The 24,117-nt window shown below is 34.0% G+C and overlaps 2 protein-coding genes across 2 annotated transcripts in view; both read right to left on the bottom strand.

Moving 5' to 3' along the window:
* The window catches only part of LOC135684834 (cohesin subunit SA-2), a 28,920-nt gene extending 16,151 nt beyond the window's left edge, over positions 1-12,769 (bottom strand). Inside the window, exons 1-19 of the mRNA XM_089114865.1 lie at positions 12,688-12,769; positions 11,812-11,906; positions 9,087-9,271; positions 8,761-8,869; positions 8,206-8,346; positions 6,444-6,540; positions 6,069-6,199; positions 5,431-5,581; positions 4,731-4,798; positions 4,538-4,621; positions 4,222-4,295; positions 3,813-3,878; positions 3,169-3,232; positions 2,771-2,869; positions 2,356-2,435; positions 1,802-1,971; positions 1,313-1,380; positions 676-735; positions 340-388 (exon numbers count right to left, since the gene is read on the bottom strand). Coding sequence (XP_088970991.1) covers positions 340-388; positions 676-735; positions 1,313-1,380; positions 1,802-1,971; positions 2,356-2,435; positions 2,771-2,869; positions 3,169-3,232; positions 3,813-3,878; positions 4,222-4,295; positions 4,538-4,621; positions 4,731-4,798; positions 5,431-5,581; positions 6,069-6,199; positions 6,444-6,540; positions 8,206-8,346; positions 8,761-8,869; positions 9,087-9,271; positions 11,812-11,906; positions 12,688-12,754 — 1,858 coding nt within the window. The 5' untranslated portion in view covers positions 12,755-12,769. The remainder of the gene's footprint in view (positions 1-339; positions 389-675; positions 736-1,312; positions 1,381-1,801; positions 1,972-2,355; positions 2,436-2,770; positions 2,870-3,168; positions 3,233-3,812; positions 3,879-4,221; positions 4,296-4,537; positions 4,622-4,730; positions 4,799-5,430; positions 5,582-6,068; positions 6,200-6,443; positions 6,541-8,205; positions 8,347-8,760; positions 8,870-9,086; positions 9,272-11,811; positions 11,907-12,687) is intronic.
* Positions 12,770-13,861: 1,092 nt separating this feature from the next.
* LOC148957627 (serine/threonine-protein kinase 26-like) lies at positions 13,862-23,024 on the bottom strand. The gene is made up of 11 exons (XM_089114866.1): positions 22,802-23,024; positions 21,343-21,428; positions 20,286-20,436; positions 19,668-19,724; positions 19,038-19,146; positions 18,171-18,328; positions 17,432-17,617; positions 16,985-17,127; positions 16,216-16,402; positions 15,508-15,635; positions 13,862-15,033 (listed from the first exon to the last, which is right to left on the bottom strand). The coding sequence occupies exons 1-11, from the start codon at positions 22,814-22,816 to the stop codon at positions 15,009-15,011; spliced, it is 1,245 nt and encodes a 414-aa protein (XP_088970992.1). The 5' UTR covers positions 22,817-23,024; the 3' UTR covers positions 13,862-15,008.
* Between the last annotated feature and the right edge of the window lie 1,093 nt (positions 23,025-24,117).

Genomic DNA, 24,117 nt, shown 5'->3' with positions numbered 1-24,117 from the left:
AAAAGGATACTCAGGCAAATCCAAAACAACTTGGTGCCGTGACCCGGAAGCTGTAAGTAATTACCTCTGAATAAATAACTTTGATTTTATAGTCTTACTCTCTGTCTATATTTCAACTGATATCATAGTACTGTAATCAACTTTTTTGTAATTTTTTATGTCCATTTTCTTATTAATCAATCAACGGATTCAAGGAACTCCTGAATGGTAACTTATGCCCACATTCAGGATACCAAAAAACGTCGATTCTTAACTACTGATTGCGATTGAAAAGGTTAGAGCTACGTGATCATAGCAGAATTAGCTGCCAGAGTTATTAAGCACAATGAATATATTTACCGATCAAAGAGCTTGTGTCCAAGAGAATGTTGGAATAGTTTACCCAGTCCTGCAACAATACAACATGTCAATATCCAATATAAAATATTTTCATGTAAGTGTTTAGCCCCGTCAATATGTTTAGCCTTTTCTTTTGTACCAACTACAGCACCATTTTCAGATGTTAACACATTTTGATAACGCACAACATCCTTGTAACATGAGAATGAGACAACACCCTTCACGCGAACTAAAAAGGCATAGTATTTATCTTCAATTACATAATCTGCTTGCCCGTATTTGTTGTAATGATAAAATTATTAGGCAAAGTAATACCCATAATGCAACGGAGCTCACCTTTATCAAGTCAGTGTGTTCCCATAGACTGTCAACCAAATATGCAGCATGGTCGTGAATCTAGGTGAAAGAATAAATAAAAATTACCAAAACATTAACTTTTTGAGGCTTGAAGCAACTTCTCGCATATATAATTCTAGATAAAGACACATTTTTAACAATTTATTCACATTACAAACACTTGAGAAGATAAGGAAATTACCCGAGTCAAAAAAGCTTGAGGCTTATTACCCCTATGATTCAAAACAGATTTCGAAATCCTAAGCGACCTATTCTGAGAACACGATCACTTGACCTTTGATAGAACTTTGCGCTTCTACAAAAATCTCTCAAGCCGTTTGATGTAAAGTACAAGATGGTTCTTAGTTGCAACTTCAAGAATGACGCTTAGTGCAATCATCAGACAATCATGAAAATCAGGGTAGCAGCTTAGAACCGTCCTGTACTATACACCAAAGCGTGTATAGTTCGGCTAATATGGCAATGAGCAGTACAGGATAGACCGGTAAAGCGGAAATTTTCAATCTCTAAAGCTTTAGGAGAGACGTCTTCTGCAAACCAAGTTTGAGAATATAATTATACAATGCCAAGGCGGGCTGGAATTTAATTTCTGAAATATTCAATATTAAAAGATTACCTGAGAATTGACAAAAAAATCCACTAAATATTTCATGTTGGTTTGTTTGATCAGGGCTCCTTTCGTACCTACGAAAAATAAAAAGAAATATTCTTTGAAAATTGCAAACCAAACATAAGCCGGAAAACTGATTAGCAGGGATGCTCAAATTTGGCTTTATTTACAAAAAGTATTATTGAAAACAGCCAAATTAAAATATTCATTATCGTGATCCAATTTCAGCAACATATATTAATAATAACATTTTGAATTTAGCGTAAAAGCGAATTTGGCGTAAAAGCGAATTTAGCGAAGCGTTAAAGCGAATCTAGCTCAAGCCCAACTGACAGTGGAACAGATGCAATGAGAGTGGAAAGGGGAGGGTGCAGAGGGAGGAGTTAAAGAAGTCAAGTCATATTCGGCCATCAGTGTCAGCACATACCTAAAACGCATCCCAATTTAGCAGGAAATGTTAAAATCTTTGATTCAAACAGACAAATTTCACCCTACCTTTTCTTCCCGTTGAAGGAGACTTAATAACAACATCCACTTCTTCCTCATTTCCCTGATAAAAAAGACGCATGTTAAGAAATTCTCCAGCAGCATGAGCAACGGATCTCTGGTCACAGAACACCAGCTGATCCACTTGACTGGCATCTTCTTCCATGAGCAAGTCATGTCTGCAATAAATGAATGTTCAATATAACAAAATGGGGTATGAGGATTATTGGACTTACGTGATCAAGAATATCAGAAGCGTGATACCTGATCAAGAATATCAGAAGAATACTGCCATCTAGGAAGAATACTGCAACGTCAGGAAAATACAATTGCTTGACCAAAATCAACTGAAAAAGCCTTCTCGGTTAAGTAGATGCAGCTCAAGTCTGCTTGTGAAACTATTTTCAAAATTTACATGTACTGAAACTTTATATCATTGAAGCTTCAACTCTAGAGGTTCTGTTATTGATTTCAAAAAGAAGTTAAAATTTGGCGCATAATTTTTGCAAATACACGAGTTATCTTAACAAAATAATTCAACAAAAGCAATTTATCAAACGTACTTGAAGAAAAGACCAGCTACTTTGATTGCCTGGACACAAACATCACTTTCTTTGTCAAGCGTCATACAAACAATTCGCTCCTTAAACGAGAGCAAACGATGTTAAATATGCACATTAAAAAATGCAGTAGAAAATTGTAACCGGGTTTAATATTTATAAAAGCAAATAAGTGAATAGATAAAGACCAAACATTTAACTATGACTTCATAATTGACTATGATTTCATAAAACTGTTTCACAGTAGACATCAAAGACTTCTTTTTTTTGGATTTTGAAGCAAACCCTATAAGGTATTGCTGCATGCTGCCATACAGGCAGTTCTAGAAAAATTTCTAATTTATCATTCATTAAAAAAACGATTTATGCGAACTGAAGTAAGAGCATTGAAATTGGGGGAGCGGAAGTAATACCTCACCTTAAATCTTTCTGTAAAAAGTTCCAGTTGTGGCACAAAGCTGTCACATTCGTAAAGCCCTTGCAGGACTTGCAGAGCTGTAAGACGCACTTCGCCAACCTACGATTGCATCATCACGAGCGTTAGCCAGCTCCATAAAAAGTAAGAAAATTCAGAGAAAAACATGCTATGAAAAATGTGTCTATTTTGCTAGAGCAAATTGATTAATGAATAATCTAGAGCTGCTATTAATTGAAACTCAAAGCGACATGAATCAATATTTTGCTCATTGAATTCCAGCTCAAACAGTCGGATTGTTGTCACAGTTATGAGTGATCAAAACAACGTGCAGTCAAAAATATCATGTTATCTTCCTCAAAATCAAAGGCCTTTACGACGATGCCCAATTGCAAAATTACCTTATCGTGTAAAGTCCATCCAATATATTTGGTGTATGTTTGCTCTGCTATTCCAAAGAAAGAGCTGGGTGAAGAAATTCATATCTCTTTAAAATTGAGAAAATCGAATTGAAAAAGAAAAATTACAGAAAAAATATGAATAAAAAAAGTTAGTTGAATCCTTATAGTTATTGTCTGCTCAGCTGTCCGCTGACTTGACGTGTCCAATTTCTGGAGATAAATTTTACAACGTTTTGATTGAAAGCAGTAAACTTGAAGTTTTGATCGTGTTTATCTAGTTGAAAACGTCAAGATTTAGAATTAATAAAATGCTAAAAAATTGATCGGAACAAACCCAAGGATCAGTTTTATTAGAATTGTTGCAGCGACATCAATCTCTTTATATAAAATAAATACCATTTATTAAAGTCCTCCAGTTTTGCAAAAACTCGTGATGGCAAGAAAAGTGGAAAACAACAAAATTCATTTCATGTTAATCTAATCAATCCAATATCTAACATTTTGCCGAGATTCTCTCACAATCTCAACAATACAGGAAAAACATCTGATGCCACAAATTTAGAAGGATGTGCCTTCCTTTGAATCAAAATGATTTTGGATGAGACACTTTTAAGACCAACAGAAAAATACTTCAGCCAAATTACCTGTAATTTTTCATCCATAACCCTATCTCACAAATGCAAGTTGCTCTAATCTCCGGACGGACATCTCTAATGGAAGAAATTGTGAATCAAAATTAATAAACAGAAGTTAATTTGGACAGCAGTCCTTGAGAACGGGGAGAAATACATGTTTGTCATATTTGCAAAAAACGAACACCATTTCATTGTATTCATAAAATGACTACAACAGCAAATAAAAAATCTTAGACACATGACCATAGAATCATATAGTGGTACCAAAAAAATATCATAAATTTCTTACTATACAATTCACCGAGCTAAGATTCACTTTGCTATGAAACTAACTGTTCCTACATCCCAATCCCATCCCACTCCCTAAGACAAACGTGCTTGCTACGCCATTGCAAAATACAACACAAAGGTAATTTACCTGTATCTATGTACGAAAATTCCTGAGAAAATTCTCGTCATCATTTCTTGCAAATCTGCAACATTTTGCCTCAGCTATAGAAATAAAACATGCAATTAAAAAACGCATCAGAGTATAAATTTCATTGTTTAGCATAGATTTGAATTTTATATAAATAGTTCAGCCGGAATTATCAAATTAAAAATTATTCTGAGAACATCAGACAATTCTTTAGCAACCTCTAACTAAAATACATTCATTTTCGACACTAAAATGTTCAAGTTCTTATGTTTGAACCAAAAAATTTATTTAATAATCCAAGTTAAGAATTTCTCACCTCTTCTCGTTTTCTTTGCAACATTTCGACATTCTCACGAGATCTTTTGTTAACTGGCTTCTTATTTTCTGTATCAAGTTGTCGCTATGGTTAAAATTAAAAAATATTAATGATCTGTAGCTTTGACAAAAGATAAACCTATGTTAAAGAATATCAGTAAAACTGTAAACATAGGGAATACAATGTCTCTTACTTGTGTATTGTCTGATTCGACACTGACTTTTAAAGCCACGTTGATTAAACCAGTTACAACTTTCATGCCTAAAACAGTGAAAAAGGTAAATATCAAACAATGTGCTCTAGTAAAGTGTTCAAGTTGAAGATTATCTGTTATTCATTAACACTTTTGAGCTGATTATCAAATCACTGCTTTCAATATTTCCTGACATAAACACAAATCAACTTGCCAATTTGTAGGAAGAACAGATAATACAATTGAAAACTAGTCAATGTATTAGATTAGGGCATTTTGCTTGCATCCTTACTTTAACTGTTAAACTAATAAAAAACTAATAATAAAAATAAAGATTTGAAAAAAGAAGCATTTACTAAAAACTTTCTGTCCATTTACTATCCAATGTTTATCATAGTAAAGGCTTTAGAGTCAGGATACTGCGATAACTATTGGATAGTGAATGGCTTTTTATACCTTGAAATGGTAAACTTTTGGGCTAGATAGTCATCTTTGCTGGAAATATGTACGAAAAATTGAAAGGCTAATGTTTTGAGCCTTTGACACCATGTTCCCACCATTATGATCAGGCAAACTTAGTCAATTTGGTTTTAAGAAGTAGCCTAGCATGCTGTGCAAAATTTTCAACTTCCTTTTCAGCAATACAAATAATACATTTCATTAAAGATTGTTTAAATTGCCATACAAAGTAAAAACTAACCTGCAAAGGTGCTTGTATGTCGAAACGCTCTGACTTGTGAGTCTGACAGGCCGATCAGCCAACTTATTAGGGTATCCATCATAATTTCATCATAGATAACATTGTATTGGCATTGATTGATAAGCAGCTCAACAAAATGTGACAGGTTGCTCTACAAAAAAACCAACATCATGTTGTTACCTTTGTTTCAAAAGATGTTACTAGGCAATAAATGGCTCGCAACATTCTAAATCAAAACACCTAATGTCATACCGGATATCTTGTGCATATTGAAAAAAATGCAGGGGCAATTACCTAGACTATGAAAATGCATAGACAATTACTTTGAATGGGCAGACAAATTTTGCAGAATAAAGATTGAAAAAAATTATCAAATCAAACTTAACCTCTAGATCACAACATGAAAAAGTGAAATCTTTGGATAAGCAACAACGGAAAATAAATCGAACAAAATTAATTTAAACTATTTAAACACACATTTATGAAACAAAACTTCCTGAAATTAGTGACACAATGGTTCAAAACAAAGAAATTGTGATTCCATTTTTTCCTGAAGCACAGAAAATATCTGTTATAATATGTGCAAATATATGTAGCTTCTGATAAGAAAAATGCTTTTTTCAAATGACATCTCAAACCTTGAATTTCTTGCTAGCAGGACCAGTTGCAATGAGTGGGTATTCATGACTGTCCTCATCAAATGTCTCTGTCAATTGTCTTATTGCCTGAACTGTCTCTTCCGCCTCTATCATATCCCTTGTTACTTTTCCTAGAAAAAATAAATGGGAAATAAGAGACAAAATCTTTTACAATCTGTCATTGAAAAATTCTCTAAATATATGGCTACAAGATAACAGTCTATACACAAAGAATAAAATATTTGGCTTCTAGTTTACCTTAGTTTAAAATATTGCAAAACATATTTATGATGACAAACAATCTGTTAATGACAGAACTTCTTCAAACAGAAGCAGAAGAGCTGTAATTGAAAATCCATCAATTATGATATTTACCTTTGCAACCACAGCACTGTACAAAAAACTGAATAAGATCCACCATTGCACCCTCCTTATCTTCATTGTATGTTTCAATCCAATCATCAAGTACAGCCTAATTTGAATTCAAAAATTATATCCTTCATTCCAAATAGTGCACTTTCAGCTAAGTATTTCAACTGTTCTGATTAAATCAGTACATTAAAATTTGATAAAAAGACTAGGATCTGCATGCCTTTATATTTGCCTTGCTAGGTTGATAAACCAGCTGACAATCCGTTCCTAACATAGTAATTAAATTATAAGCTACCTTTGTATTTACTCTGCCCTCGATTAGAAGGTACAGAAAATTTGGTTCACAAAGAAATGTAAGCCATCATTGTTTATAAGCCACAACTATAAACAGCACAGAGATACTTACTTTAGAATGGCAGACGCCAAGACTGATAACAATTTTTAAAAACAAAATTCACTTTCCTGATGTCCTAGCCAACAAAGTTGTTGACAAAAAATTACTGGATGTGGAAGGCAAATTTCTCACAAGATGATTTTTTCATAATTGTTTTATAACCCCAAAATATCATTTTCATACTTTTATACACTCCCCTCACAAAAGTATATGGACATTTCGAAGATTGATTGTGCTTTCAGACAGAAACAAATTAGGCTGGTGAAAACGAATTTTTAACTTATAGTGATAATAATTTTTTTAGAAACACTCCCAAAATAAACAAAGACATTAAAATATTGCAAAGTCTGTACGCTTTTATCCATTTTCAATTTTTGTTAAAATGAGAAACCTTTGTGCTACAAGCCTTACGCAAATCAACTGATGTCAAATAAGCAAAGAACAGCAAAGTCAGGTGACTTGGACTCAGTTCAAATTGGGCAACAAAACATGGTCACTAGTTCTTGAGACACAAATATTTTTAAATAAAGAGAAACACAGCTTGTTTACTCTTAGCTGGGGAAAATATTTGCATGGAGATGCCACTGATCAGTAATAAAACATGCATAGAAATTATGTAATTTTAGCAAATCTTAAAGTTCTTCCAGAGCAGACATATATCATTCAGCGCAAAGCCTTAAAGCCACGATATTTCTTTACAGCTGCAAGTATTGTAGAAAACAATCAGTATGAAAGTACATTGACAATTCTTTATTTTCCTTGCAATATTTACCAACAGCTTTTGAGAGTTCAATTGTTTGCAAATACTTTGTGTCATTTTGTGTAATGACCCAAATCAGTTTTGATGCAAATCAGTTAGGAGAAATGCTTGGCTGTTGATGTTATGAGAGCTCTTGCTCTTTTTGACTGTGACAACTTTTTTATGCTCCTTGTTTTTTCAATTTTTTTGCACATGTCAAAAGCAGCAGTCTTTATGCATCCAAAGATGTTAGCAATTTAATCATAGCTTTTCTCCATCATTGTGATAAAACATTATTTCTAGACATTGTTCATAAGATAATTCTTTTGTTTTGGTCACTACCACTTTGAGAAAAAACTCTCACAAAGTTTGCTCACAAGATGAATTTTTTTCAGTGAAAAAATAGATCAAAGGCCTAAAGGCTTCAAGAAAAAATTTGAGGAAATTGATAATAATGTTTTCATGAAAACTGCCTTTGAAACTGCCACTTTCTCTAACAATAGGTTCGCAACTTAATAAGAAACTATCTGGGTAACGTTGTAAAGGGGGTGTATACTAGGATTGTCCTAGAGAAACACTCACTCAGAATTTATACAACTTTAGCACTACCAAAGGAGCAATGCTTTTCTTACCCGCAATGCTGTTTTTCCGCCTTTAACAATATCAAAAAGTGACTGTTCTTCTTCATCAGACATATTTGGCATTCCATGCTTTTGACCTGATGCTTGTGCTTTCTTCCGACCACCCCCACTCTTTCTTGTTTTCTTTGCTTCCTGAAAGAAAGACAGAAACTTGCATTAACTGAATATTTAATAAATCAAACAATTTAAATCATCATTTAACTTACTACTCCACAATATTACTATTCCAATTTTGCTTATTAAATTTGTTTTGCATTGTCTTCTTGAATGGATCTTGAATCTATCTCTAAGGAAAATATTGTGTTGCACACTTTGTGGTAAAAAAATGATATATAATCGTAATTCAAAATACTCCAATTTAATTCCACCAACATGCTGAAAAGCTGATCATGGTATCAGGACTAGGAAAAGATTCTAAATAGTAACAAAAGATGAAACATTGGAATCATCTTGAATTAGACAGGAAATTTGACCCATTTTTATTCATACCCAATGGCCACTTAACCCTAAAACACCATTCCAGTTATCTACAGCAAAATCAAATACCTCTCTTCCTAAGTTGCTACTTTTTCTTTTCCTTCCTCTTTGACTTGGCATGGCAGGCTTTTTGAATGATACTTCATGATCACTTAAATCTTCTTCTGAATCCTCAGTCCTGTTATTTAAAAAAGTTGCATGGAGATCATGCAAAATATTATGACATGCATGATTTGTACACAACAAATCAAATCAATTAACAGTGATTGAAGGAAAAAGATTCTTATAGATTTCTTCTAAAAATCTCTTCTAGAAAAGAATATGGGTAAAGGAATAAGGAAGATAACTAAAAACAAAGAAATCATTTTGAGAATTGTTTTTTAAAACTTTCTAACCTTGCTTTGTTATCCTCTGTTGCTTCATGTTCTGATGACTGATTTGGTGAATATATTGGGGACGAATTCCCAGGAGACAACTGGGTGGGGCTTTTTCCTGGTATACCTCTTGGACTTACAAATGATACTGACAAGAATTCTGGCTTTGACATCCTTCTTGTGCTTCTCCGAACAAAATGTGAATCCTACAGCACAAAGTCATAGATCAGACAAAACATGTTCTGATTATATTAAGAGCAAAAGGATGCATTAAGTTAAATGACAAGTTCTCAAGTAATCTAACAATCTCTTATCTGTAACTTTATCAAAAAAGGTAGACATTTGATTGCAATTTATTATTCATCTTCTTTATCCATAGCAACAACTGCTGTCACTAAAACACATCCATTATTCAAGTCTATTGCCATATGAGAGGTTTTTCAAATGCAAGGCATTCTACTGCATGTTTGATGTGTTTGGGCACAAGCTCAATAAATATGTTATGGGATGAAGGGAAATACTTATTAAAGGTAGGCCTAAGAGCTTTCTCCCCAGAAAGCCTTAGCTGATATAAGTCTTCAAGGAAGTATAACTGGCTATCATAAACAAATGCTATTTGGCATCATCAATAGCTACACAACTATGATTTTAAATCAACTTGATTGTAATTAGATGGACCAGTTTCCACCAACATTATTCCCATGAAAACATTTGTGTTTTTGAATATATAGCTAAAGCAAATTGGATAATCCAGTTTTCATATATACAGGCTTTCGTCCGAAAGGCGTGCGATCGCACGCGCACGCACTGGCGCACGCCTGCTGCTTTCCAGGAGTGCAAAACATCGCACGCCTTCTTTTATTATCGGAGCAAAATTCATAATTATTGGTTTTGTGCGTTTTTGAGATGAGTTAATATATTGATCCCTCCTTGGTACAATTACGTAATGCCACTTCAAAAAGGCTTGACACCTTTTCAGGATTGCGGATTAAATATAAAATTTTGAAATAATCATAGAACTAATCTACAGTGGAATCCTGATATTATGAAACCTGACCTGGTTACAAGTACAACTAATTTTCTGGCATGACAAAAAATGTCTGGCCCCTTGAACTCTGTCTCTGCACATTTTCCCTCTGTATAACGAATTCCGTATATAACGAATTCTCGTTATAACGAACCTGATTTAGTCTCTTCATCATAATTTTCCTCAATATGACGAACTTTTCCAAAAATTTTCACCGTTATTTTGGTCTACTTATTCCTGGTGTATATTTATCACTATTTCTCGGTGGAGTCATTATTGCCAGCGACAAAAAACATACATTGGCAAACATGCACTTTTAATGATGCAAAAAAGGAGAAGAGATTTGTGCAAACGTTTACACCTTTTCAAGGCTTTAAGGCATTTCATCGAACAAATACAAACACCGAAGACTATAACAGACATTTTTTTGTCCCCGAATTTTAAGAGGAACATTTAGTGTTTTCAACAAGACTTTCATTTTCTATCATTAATGTACGAAAGTAGCCGATTTTGCGATAAAAAGGAGCCGATTTGCCAATGATGCAGAAAAAAATAACAGAGGATTTGCAGATTTCGCTACTCCCTGCAGCCCCCTCTTTAGACATCGCTATGCTTTAAATCTAGATTTTAGCAACATTTGATTTAATGAAAATTGGGCCATCATTATCTTTTATGTATCTGGCCAGTGAGGTACACAAAATAGCTGTCATGTTTGATAACAAAGGGCTCTCGATGCACGAAAAACTGCCATTACAACCAGATGAACGCCAAAGCATCAATGATTCTACTAAGGATTCATTATTGAAGCTAATGAAAACTGCTTACGACATGGCAAACATATTTCTATACTTGTAGTGCCATTTTTTTGGATATATTAAATAAGCTCAGTTTATACTTGTTTAGAAAATTGCTCAGTTGCTATAATGTAAGTAGTCGTGGTAAGAATTCAGCGAAATAAATTTCATCAAATTATTGCTGTCATCATTTTCGTGTTGGCCATTTCTTCATAGATCTACCATAATTACCAAAATGTTTTGTGAAAAAATGTCACACGCCATCACACGCCTGGATGTTTTCAGGGGTGCGGTGGTTAGCACGCCTGCTATATTTTTCCCACGAAAGCCTGATATATATATATATACATCAGTTATTTTCCTTTCACAACAAAAAAGCTTTTTCACTTGCAGTTTTGCCAGGCAATTGCTTAGTGGCAAATTGAATGCTTAGTGTTTAAGGTGTGTTTAAGGTAAAATTGCAATATTACCTGTTCCAACTACCTGTATAATCAAAAACATTTTTTTCCAAAGATGACCTCTGAAGCAAATAATTAGTACTATTTTGTAATTGTCCTTTTGCAGTTAAAAAACTACCAAGGCTTGGTGCAAAAACAGGGCACTTTTGCTTTAGATCTTGTAGATACCAAGATTGGGTGTACATTCCAAAATTCTTAGTTTGTATTCCAAAACCTTGTAAGACCATGAAAAGTGTTATTTATTATTTGTATGACCTTCTTCCCAATTTATGCATAAGCAGACAAAGTCATTTTTCAAGATGACATATACTGAATTAGGTTATGTAACCATTTAAGAATGAGTTGAGACAAAACATTCTGTTACACACACACTTGCTTTATCAAGTTTGCAGAGATAATTTTCAAAAAATATCTTGGGTTGGCGGGCCTTGAATTACTTAGAGGTATTGGATTACTTATATATGTACCTCACTATTTTCTTTATCACTTGCACTGTCAGTTTCACCAGCAATTTCCGGAGTAGCCATTCCTGATTTTCTTTCAGCTAGCAAACCTGGCATGTCTGCAAAAATTACCTCATATCAAACATAATTTCACCAAAACATGTTAGAGCCAAGTTCGTGTGGATAGGACATCATATAGCATATTTATAGAAATAACATTGGAATGCCAAAATACAGATACATCCATTAACATCACATTAATTCAAGAACAAGTAATGTTTAGTGGCAACTTAAATAATTATCCAAAAAAGACTTGCTCTGGTGTGTTTGTATACAAAATAATTAGGCCTACGTTTTGTTTTTATGAAGCTATAGCATTTGAAGAGTATAACTTCCTAGATTATAAAAATTTTTAATATTAACAAAACGTAAGCAGAACTGAAATAACAATTCATAAAAGCCATTTACAATTCATACAGTTCAAAACAATTCATATCGCACATTTGGGTATACCTTTATTCTTTCAGCGGTATTCATGAAAACAAATTTAAAACCCACCGCTTCTTGGCTACAAGGTTTGTACCTTGAAGCATAATCCGTCTTAACTCCAGCAAAGCAACAAAAGTGCACCGGGACAAATCCCAAGCTTAGCTAAATATGAAAGCCATAAATAAACAAATGTAGTACTGCCAGATGCCATTAAAGCATTCGATTCAACTCGAATTAGGCCATCATCCGGCACGCCAATACTGTCTTCCTTAGTTACTCCATCAACCACGTCTTTACGATGGAAATTACGTTATTTCGATTTCTAAAAACAGCCTAGCTAGCTAAAATGATTGTAGATACCTAAAACTTGTAAAAATATAGGGTGAAAGGAAAATTCCGGTAATGACATACCTTTCAAATTGAACACCCGCAGGATTCGAAGCAGGCTGTTTTCCTCCTTGCGAATAGTATACAACATTTGGCGCGCAAATCATTTGACGCATGTCCCAAGCAAATAGGGGTGGGGAACGGGCACTTGTAAAGGGAGGGTGAACAAATTAAAACTTTCCCGTGAAATTAACCATCAAACTCTTGTTTGTAAGAAAAAGTTTATAAGAACACGAGCCTCATAATTGGTCAAAAGTTAATAAAAACTTGCGAATAAGCTGATGATGATCTACTGTAAAATGTAATTTTGAACAATGTTTCATCTAAAAAGCGAGGAGTTTCTCGCCATCTAGGGGCGCCTTCAGGTGAATTTTCAAACTTAAATCTTATTTACTTTGTTAGCAAACGAGGTCTGAACACCTCTCAAGAGCGCAGTAACAATTGCACTGCTTACAACCTAATAATTAAAGAACAAATTAAGAACAATCCAGTCTCGGATTTTCGTAAAAATTAAGAACAGCCAGCCTGAACTTAAACTCGCTGGTTCTTATAAGAAAGAGTGAAGTAGATAAAATCGTGACACCTATAATATTTTGGAAAAGTTTTTAGGTGGATTTTCACTATCAAGCAAAAAGCTGATTAAATTTGACCTGAGGTCGGTCCCCCTAGTTAAAAAGGCTTTAGCTCTTTTAAGTAATTCTGTGTACAAATTGTGACATTAATTCTCTCGACACAGCCTTTTTTGGGATAATTCAGATGGGGGGATCAATAGTGGCGTAGCTAGCGGGGGGTGTAAGGAGTGTGACACCCCCTAACCCCCAATTCTTCATGAGTTTGTTGGTAAGAACCCGAGGGGCATAAAAAGGTTATACCCTGTCATATATTCAACATGATTAAATTTCGTTCAATCAAGGTTAAGATGACATTGTCAAATTTATTCGGTAATTTAGCCTTCCCCTGTCCCTTGAGTCAAACTGTATGTGTAGGAAAGATCAAGGCCATACGCCGCTCAATGAAGCTGTACTGCCAATGTTTTTAGCTGCATAGACGGGAGTTGACTCAATCAAGTGCAGTTGCTGATCTTCCGGACAAACACGATGGGTGTTGCCTTTACATGAGGTATCAATCAGCCCGAGTCCACGTGTAATACAATAATATCACGAATCTCAAGACATTGTAAACAGATAGACTACGACTAAATGACACATATTTATTTGAAAACATCTTTAAAAGAGGAAGATTCGATGAGCTACTTTTGCTGCTTCAAAAATGAAATTCAAAACACACAAGGCTATTTAATGCAAGGAATTCAGATATTAAATACAATTTTAAACCAGCTGTATTGATATCAACTGAGAAACCAACAATAGAACGAGTACTTAGGAATTCAAACAATATATTTATAGACATGTTATTAGAAGATTCTTCAATGAGCAAACTACAAAATAAAGATTATGACCTCCTCGAAGAAAAGAATGAGCTGAAGGCAGAATGTGATGGAAACCTCGATAATGGTGTCTCTTCAAAGAGAAAAATACTTGCTATACACAGTGTAAATATATGGTTAATATTTGGCAAATTTGAGAAAAATATAAGAACGGCAAAATACGCAACTATACAAACTTTATTGACATGGCAATATTAGCTGCCATTTTCAAGAATTAACGCATACGTTTCAATCAATCTTCTAATGTTGTATTCTGTAGGCGCTTTAATGAACCCTTCAAAGGCACTAAGTACGTCGAAAATTGCTTTGAACCAGCAATAAAAGGTGGAATATAGTTTTCGGTGAGATGAGAGGGATGGAAAATGGTTTAGGGAAAAACAAGGACTCAGAATCACTTTAACTGTAAATGCGATAGGGTAACAGCTATGGGGAAAACGTGCAGTTAAAAATATAGCTGATAATATATACAAACCGCTTACCAATCTATGGAATTTTGTTAAGTTATGCACGAGATTCATCGAAAAAGACACGTATCGCAAAGTTTAATTTAAGGGGAAATGCTATTTGCAATTCAAATAGCATCTGCTTTATAGATTATAATATTTAAAGAATAAAACAAGCGAGTTCGCTTCTTAGGTAAAATTTGATCATAACATAGAAACAATACGGAGATGCTGTGTCAGCTAACTATCAAAAATGGATTGTTCTTTGCAAACTCTGATTATGAAATGTCACTGTCCATACGATGCAATAGAGAGCGATTTATAACAGGATCTGTGGTCCTGGACATATGCTTTTCGTAAAAAAACATGTTTTGCCAAAATCTTCTCCCTTGCCGTTCAATCGAAATTATTGAGCTTTCAACGACGTTGCTAGTGGTATTTCTCGCATATCTGGGCTATCTTCGATTATTAGTTGCATGGCTACGAAAAAAATATTACGAATGTCAAACGTTGAAAAAACAAAAGTCCTTGGTTCTCAACAAACAAAGACTTTTCAAGTTCAAATAAGATGGCTTTGAGAATCTTGATAAATCAAGAATACGACCAAGAATAGATAAGATTTTGCTGAAAAGGCCTCGAATTTTTATTATTTCTCTCTTCTGATTATGTTTTAATTTTATAATTTGTAAAAATGTAAATAGTTGGTTTGAATTAGCCTTTTAAGCTATGTATGGCACCAACTAATAATAATAGCAATATTAATTCAATTTAGCTTGTGGCTACGCTCTTCAGCCTTTCAAAACTTCTTATACCATTTGTCATTTATAGTTAAAATTTTTATGCTAGATTACTGCCCCTAAGCACTTGCTTTTGTGTATTGTTTTGGAATAGTTTTCAAATATTTCGGAATAATGCAATACAAACAATATAGAAAAGTCGGAAAACAAAACTGACCTTCTGACGATATCCGTGATCTCTCCAACGAAAGCATCGCAGATTCCGGGACATTTTCGGTCCGTATCTTGGATGACTGTCTCCAAATCTTCAACAATTGAACTTTTAGACTGGTGTTTGACTTTGAGCTACAAATTTTATATGAAACTGGTAATGATATGAACACTACTTCATACTACCTATTATTTTGAAATGGTCCTAAAAATTTTAAAATATTCAATTTTCCAGACAAGCACCTTGAACATACAATACTGATGGCAAGGCTGTTCAGTTAGGTAACATCAAGGCAAAACCGTGTTTAAACAATGGAGCTTAACTTGGTTCAAGCATAAAAGTGCAGAGTAGATGCAACAATAAAGAACTTTATTAGAATGAAAGCTTGTTTATCCATTGTAGCACCAGCTCAAATAGATGCAATAAAAAACAAACTCTTTTCTCCATTTTGAAGATTACGTCCTTCTACAACTGCATAAAGGCTATATAAAACTAGTATATAATGATATAGTGATAGAGATGGCCGCTACTTTAGAAGAAAGAATCTAGGGGCTATGCGCTAAGTAATGACATCAAAAACAGTATTGGAAACAACGTTACCAACATTTTGTTCTTGATTTGTATTGACATAAAAAATTTCTACAATATATGAACTAAAAATACCTGTCGTTTGGTGTGATTTACTAAACAAAAAATGAAAAGAAAGAAGCATACCGCATCCAGGACTGGTAAGAGTTTCTTCAAGGATTTTGATAGTTGTCTCTCGGGCCTTCCTGTTTTTGGCGAGTTGATCCCCCGGTCATCATTCATCTTGTCGAGTTCTGAATTCGTTTTCGGCGATGATTTTATTGTATCAAAAATCCAAGTCGGTTGATCAGCCTGAGAACGTGTTGTGCCTTCACTGAAAAATTGAAAGTAGGATTTGATGCAAAAAAAGTAAGATTTGATGCAGAAAAAGTAAGATTTGATGCAGAAAAAGTAGTGCCTGCTTCATAATGAAACGCTAGGTAAAGGAAATAAAGCTTGATTCTTAGAAAAAAAATCTTTATTTAGGAAGACCTTTGATCGCGCCTTTGACAAAAGAAATTCGGCTTAACAGGAAAAATACTACTGATGATTTCCGATCTCCAGCCAGGATGAATTGATTAAATCAAATAGCTGTAATTACACTTCATCGTTTTAAAAAAAACCCTTTCTTTAAACTAAGAGCGAACAAATTGTGTTAAACATCCTCTAAACCCTGTAAGATAGGTCCTTATAGAAACAGATTTTACTTTGGAGTTTTACTCTACAGAGGAAAATCCAAGCTGTACAAATATTTAGAAATTCTCAGCTTTTTTACAATCACTATAGGAAATAAATCAGAAATTTTCTATAAATTGAGCAAACTCTTCCAACTTTGTTTGGCGGGTTCCAAATTCCAAATTTTCAGCTAAGAAATTAAGCACGTCGGAAAACAATGCTGTATCCTGGCATTACAAACCTGTCCTCGTCGTCTGAACTGTCTAGATCTTCCCCTCCTTCTGCTTTCCACCGAGCGTGCCTCTCTATAAGTTCTGTTAATATTGCTGTTTTCTTTGCCGTCTTTATAAATCGGTGTTTGAGCAGTTCCTTCGCAGAGAGTCTCTGAAAAATTATTGGAACTTTATGAGTAATATTCATATAAAGACATAACCGGGTAACAAACTATTGAAACAGAAACACCACGGACTCGTGTCTCTGATATGATTTGTAGAATCTCTCCTGAGACATTTTATTCTCACAATTCTGAATCCAAGTTTAATACCTTTTAAGAAAAGTGAATCAATTTTATTTGCTACTGTTCACAGCAAAGTTAGTTAGGACGATTTTCTTAATCATCAAGGAATCCAGAATACCCAAGGAGCATTAAATACAATATAAATCAGTTATGAACTTTCTACAAACTTACCTCGCTTGGATCTTTGTTTAAGCAGAGAGAAACAAATTCTTTGAATGGTTTACTGAAGCTGCCAGATAACTCTGGAGGGTTATTTTTTGGAATAAGAAACAGGACTCTCATTGGATGTAAGTCTGCATGTGGGGGCTCACCCTTTGCTAGCTCTATGGCTGTAATACCAAGCGACCATATGTCCGCCTACAGCAAAGGCAAACACATTCATTAAACCGAACATCTTGAGACGGTAGCAATGTGACAAAAACTTGTATGATTGGTTATGCAGACATCTGTTAAATGTTATGATGCAAAACGCTTAAAAATTGTGAAAACTTCCAGAGCTATCTCCCTCTCTCCTTTGAAAAATACTGACTAGCAACTGTTACAGACAAACATTATATTGGGGAGGGGACTTTCTCTGTGTTTTGCAAACGGAGAGACTGTAAAATTTTAACCATTTTTAGCCTAAGGACATTTGGCAAGGACTGTAAACATTCTAACCGTTCAGTTGATTAATAAGAATACTGGCATCTACTGAGATTTGTAGTCAATGACATATAACAGACATTGATTGCGGATCGGCGGTCATATCCTACCAAAATTAACTGCCTTTTGGCGTTTTTTCATTGGTCCTTTTCTTGCTTAATATCACTGCTTTTAATTACTGAAATTGTCTGTGTTCTTAATTTCAAAAAAATGGAATTTAACAAGATCACCCCAAAATGCTTTTGAAAAGGAAATGAATTCTATTTACCTTAGAATCGTAAGCAGATTGCTTGATAACTTCTGGTGCCATCCAGAACGGAGTGCCAACAAAAGTGTTTCTTTTATTCATCGTATCGGTAAGTTGACCAGCAACCCCAAAGTCAGCTAATTTTACGTCGCCATTTTCAGAGAGTAAAACATTTGCAGCTAAATCGTAAAAAAAATGTGGATAGGGAGTGGTCAACAAAGTACATAAATCATAACGAAGGGACAGTACAGAACAGAAAAAATAAGGTGATTGGTCGAAACGAAACAAATCAGACACAAAACTCAATGACTGGTTGAAAATAACCAATCAGGTGCGCCTTAGCTTACTCTATGAGACTGGGACAGAAAATGCCGTTAAGCGTGCGAGAAATCAACTTTTTTTCGTCTATTCGACGATTGTATAACCATTGCAGTTATGCCTGGATCTAAGACTGTGGAGAGCTGCAGCCGCAGACGGACGTAAATTCCATCAAAGTTGAAACGCGTTGCTGGTGTAATAAGCTTAAAAGCCCACGGAAAGCAGTTTTAAACAAAATATTGAGCCCCTAAAACACTTTAAACAGTGTCAGCGCTGCAACTAAATTTGCCACTGTCTCTCGCTAATAAAACTTTTGTCGGTGCGCTTCCACCAATAAATACCAAACATTAAAATTTAATAACACCTCAACTGGGGAGGGCGAAAATCTAGTTAAGTGGGCGTTTGAATATTTTCAACAATGACTGTAACGATAACTTCAGAATTGTTTCCTTCGAAGCAAATTAACAACGTGGGTGAAAAAATGCTATTTTATACAACTCTCGACTTAAAAAAACCGAGATTTGTAGCAACAAACAATACGAAAAATTGAAAGCAAAATATGATAAATACCTTTGATATCTCGATGCAACTTCTTTTCGTTGTGTAAGTAATCTAAACCTTTGAGAACTTCTCTAAGTATAACTGCTATGTAAATTTCGTCAAAGGGTCCAGCCTTCATCTAAACCAAATGAAAAGGTAGCTTGAGTATTTGAGAGGATACAAAAAAATGCATTGTTACATTTTATCAACAGCTAAAGGTTACAAATATTTATTGATATTTAATCCTTCTTTTGATTATTCTTGTTTTTTCATTTTTGTTTTTTTCATCTTTGTTGTCATTTTGAAATATCCAAAACTTGGATCCTTTGAACCTGTGGTTTTTTTATTTTGGCTGATTTTTCTAGCTTACCTAAACAGAACAAAATTTAGAAAATTTCTTAACAAAAGTTACAAAGAAAAGATAAGGCAGCTAGCCAAAAATAGTGACACATAAAGATGCATAGAAAAGAAAAAAGATGCACAAGGACACACTTAATACAAAGTGACATAATTTAAGAAATGACGTCCTAAGTGAAAAAAGGGATATCTTACTATTGATCATATAAATAAGTAAATAAAATAAATAAATAAAACATAAAATTTAGTCATAAAAAGCCAATACAAGCCAAAATTTACTCTGGCAAACATTTCAAAACTCACCAAATCGAGGGCTGAACCCCCTCCAAGATACTCCATTATGATCCATAATTTTGTGCCCTAGACAGAAAATGTTTACATAAATAAATGTTTGGACATTGTACCTAATACAGAATTAGAATTTAAACCTTTAGTTCAACTTGGACTTGATTTGTCAATTTTTTTCTATATTCTGATAAAAAGTTTAAAATATGCATCACTTGACATCTTCGAACAATACAACACTTTAGTGATGTTAGGATGGGGAGTAAAACAGTTTGGCAACCAATGGCCATTACATTTAACAAAAAACAGTCATTACTATTAAGACAACATTTTTCTCAAATATATTTTTCAATTCGTTGAATACAAAAGATAAAATTATCCCTGATACTTTTGATTTTCAGTTATAATTGATATATGCAATAGTAAGTCTTATTTAAATCTGGGATAACAAGTAATCTAAGGAAACTGAGATTAGCATGTGTAATCTATTTTATTATAAGAACTTTAGTAGAGCTAAAATCACCACTTTGTCAGCAAAAATTTTGTCCTCATCTTCTAGGTTTAGGTCGATACAAAAATGAAAATGAGTTTTCTGTTGTAAAATAAGCAATGTTTAATGTAGAAATTAAAAGAAACCTTTAAGTAGGATCCATAATATTTTGTGACATAATCACTGTCACACTGGGCTAGAACTGTGATTTCTTGTTGAATGTCTTCAATTTCATCCTCAGCCTCTTCAAGATCTATGATCTTTATAGCCACAATTGTATTTGTTCTGTTATCAACTCTGTAAAACCAAAAACGGAATTATTGAGGAATGTGTTGAGAAATTTTTTCACATCATTATCCACCAATCAATTATTTGTGAGGCATTTCTTCATACAAGAAAGATCTAATTTTGCTAGAATAAAAATTTGATAATATTAAGGTTGTTAATGAAGATTAGAAGAACGCAATTTGCTTAGGTATGTCCTGATCATATTCTCTCTAAGTTAATGCTTTTTGGCAATTCACAATCAGTATACTTGCTGTGTATACAGTGTTGCCTTTTGATGGTGATTCTCTGAGGAATTTGAAGTGTTCCTATAAGCTTGTTTCAAGAATAAAAAATACTGAGATTGGTGACAAATATATTGATTCCCCTGACTCATATCTAAATCAAAGCAATATCTAAAACATATCATGTATTTCTTCTTTAAAGGTAGCAAGTTAACTTACTCATTCTAATTGTTTCTTTCTAATTTTTGTTTGAAATAACTGAATTTATTTCAAATGATTTAAGTTATTGCTATGGCTACAAAAACATAAATTCATTATTCTAAAGTAAAGTCCCCATTTACACTGATGCATGTCTCAAGAGGAACCAATCCATTTTGAAGTTCTAAACAGGATATCTTGCAAGGATAAAATTGTCTGGATATGGCATCTATGTATACTATTGGCTTGTTAAGTGTTTTGTATAGGTTATGAAATATTGCAACCAATCACTGGTCCTTTGCAGTCTTGTACCCAATCTGCAGCTGTTTTGGTATACACTGTTCCTGACAAGATATGGATCCTACAGGTAAACCTTGAAGAGTGATCCCAAATTGGTACGGATCCAGCAGTTCCAGTGTGAACAGAAAGTCTACCTATGGTTGTTTTGGTAGGTTCTTTTGGCTAAAATAATAGGATCAAGTAACATTTAACTTACCCTTTAAAAACTTCACCAAATGATCCCTTTCCAATCTTTTGTTGAATTGTGAATACTTGTTCTGGGTCAAGTCGATTTCTTTTAGTCTTTTAAAAATAACAATAATAATTTGATAAAATGAATAATTATACTTTGAACACAGATTTTGAATCAAAAAATTTATTTCAGGTTCAGTTTTTCAAGAATTTTTGTTCTCACCTCCAGCCTTCAATCTTTCTTAATAAAGTTTTTTCTAATTGTCTGAGTTTGTTAAATTGAAAAAAAAATGAATCCATTGTAACTTTATGAATCATGTTAATATAACTGCAGTTCTAATAAGAAAATAATAGTCATGTTGTTTGCACACGAGGAGATAGATTCTCAGAAGACTATAGCTAAAAGGAGGCAAAGGGGTATGACAAAAAGTTATTGCTATATATACATACAAAAACATAATTAAAGTCCCTATTTACACTGATACTTGTCTTAATGTATCATCCATCTAAACTTCATGCTGGCTATTAGGTGAGCAAATTATATCATTTTTCATCTAAATGTGCATGTGCTAATGAATGAAAAAAAATTCTTGTAAAAATATTTGGTTACCATTAACATTTGGTTTGATGACATAAAGTATTGCATGGTACAATGCACAGACCAACTACAAATTGTCCTTTTTGTGAACAGCTATTATATATAAAACCCATGCAAACACATTGTTTTCTTTGCAATATGCCACATCATAAGGGGAGATGAAGTCCACGCTTGCAAGGCCTGTGTCAAAGAGGCTTTTTTGTTGACCAAGAACTTTATTAATTCGAAAAAGGTGGATAACTGATGCTTCTGATGAATTATGATAACAGAATCATGCATTCTTGAGAAACTGATAGAACTTGATAAACTGGAAAAGTGTTAAAAAGAATGGCTTTGTGTAACAGTTGTGCAGACAAAGTAAACAAATTATAATCTGTTTCAGTTAACAAAGCAAAACAAACGCATTTATAAATGAATCAACAAAATATTTCGAAACTTCTACTCAATCAAGTGTGAGATTCTAAAGCTATTTTGTTTATGGAGATGGCATTTCACAGAAACAGGCAGATGTGTCAATTCCTAATAATGTATATTTCCTGGGAAATGCCTTTCAAGTCAAAGCTTTTGGTACACGGAAGTAAACGGAACCTCTGGCTTAAAACAGTAAACTGATACCACGCACGGGAAGACCTTATGACATCCAAATATTTTTGCCAAAAATTATCATAATTTTCGATAACGGTTTGATTCCGCTGATAATATTATGTTCTATACTCTCTAAATTCAATTTCAATTTGTAAGGATAATAAACAATCCCTGTGACTCGAACAGACATGATAATGAACTTGAATTTTTTTCTAGGTTAAAGGTAAGCGAGAAATGTATAGAGCTTCATACGAGGCCAAAGGAGAAGGAAGCAACGAGAGGATAACAAGGCAAGACTCACCGATTGATGTGACATGGCGATACGAAGGTTGACTCAAGAGTATGAAACCTCTTTCTGTTTCTTTTGCATCACATCATATAATGAAATTAAAGAAGCGAGGAAAATCTCCTTGTTTTCGGCGGCAAAGGCACTTTATTTACCTTCAAAATCCAGAGCTCATTGTCTTCATAGTCGCCATCTTTCGGTGCTTGTCCATTCAATTCAATTCAACTAGAACCAGGCAAGCAAAAGATGAGTGACTAAGTGACTGGTACCAAACTATGAGTCAACTTCACTAGAAATCTATTGAGTTGCCAAGATTCGTGGATGGTGGGATTCGAGAGAGTATACATTCAGTCATCTCCCGCATTTTATCACTGCTTAGTACCTTAAAGAGCTCCCATGAATATAATAACTGCTCTGCTTTTTGCTTGTTTCAAGTCATTTCACTTCAGAGAAAATTTGAAAATCAGATGCATATAGGATTGGGGCATTTATGTTAGATTCAAATCTTGTAACTACTGCAGCAATATGGTCTTGGCTTTGGAAGTAAGAGCTAAGAGTGAGCTGTGTGGTGTACCTCAAGGATCAACCACCAGGCCCGTGCTTTTGCTTGTTTAGTGGGTAATGGATGACAAAGACATCTATCCAGAAGTTCAGCTATGTTATCTATCGGAGATTTTGGCAAGCAGTCAGAGAAATAGATAGTCTTATTCAATGTTTTAAAGTTCTTTTGGGATGACGTCAGAAAAATTCTATTTTTAGAATTTTTCAATTTTGACTATATATCCCAAAAGAGCATTAAAAGGTACCCCCCCCCCCCCTCAAACAATGTGCCAGGAATTGGCTGATACATGGTCATATGAGCACAGGCTATTTCCCCGTCAAACCCCTGTAATTTGGTCCCTGTTCATAACTTTTTGAACCATATGAAAATAAACAAAGTAACAGTAATCTCTTAGCAAACTTCAAATCTACGCTCTTTTGAATATGGTTTTTGTGATCGAATAAGATTATTGAACGCAAGGGCCATTCGCTATTACAATGTTTTTCAACACTACTCAACAATATGTACAGTCAATGTCGTGTCAATGTCGTGTCAATGTCGTGAAAATGTCAGTCAAAGTGAGTCAATAATATACTGTCCTTCATGTAGAGCAAATAAATGTTTTCAGCTGAAAAATTCTCAAAACTTTCTGAAATTGATCATAATTTGTGTTTATTTTTTATAAATATTTTGAAAAATTACGTCAAGAAATAAAATGCTGAAGCAACCAAATGGAAACAGGTCCTTTATTTTTTTATTTGAATTCCTCCAGTTTATTTTTGAGGGGTTA

The sequence above is a fragment of the Rhopilema esculentum genome, chromosome 21 (assembly GCF_057945365.1).
Source record: "Rhopilema esculentum isolate cy_ngs chromosome 21, ASM5794536v1, whole genome shotgun sequence".
NCBI classification, from domain to species: domain Eukaryota; kingdom Metazoa; phylum Cnidaria; class Scyphozoa; order Rhizostomeae; family Rhizostomatidae; genus Rhopilema; species Rhopilema esculentum.
This window is presented reverse-complemented; position numbering and strand designations above follow the sequence as displayed.

What these genes read in the sequence shown, in the direction of transcription:
- LOC148957627 (XM_089114866.1), bottom strand. An exon ending in ATTATGGATCCTACTTAAAG is followed by an intron (nt 19,725 to 20,285) that starts GTTTCTTTTAAT and finishes TTTTCTGTCTAG; the next exon opens with GGCACAAAATTATGGATCAT. An exon ending in TAAACAAAGATCCAAGCGAG is followed by an intron (nt 17,128 to 17,431) that starts GTAAGTTTGTAG and finishes ATAATTTTTCAG; the next exon opens with AGACTCTCTGCGAAGGAACT.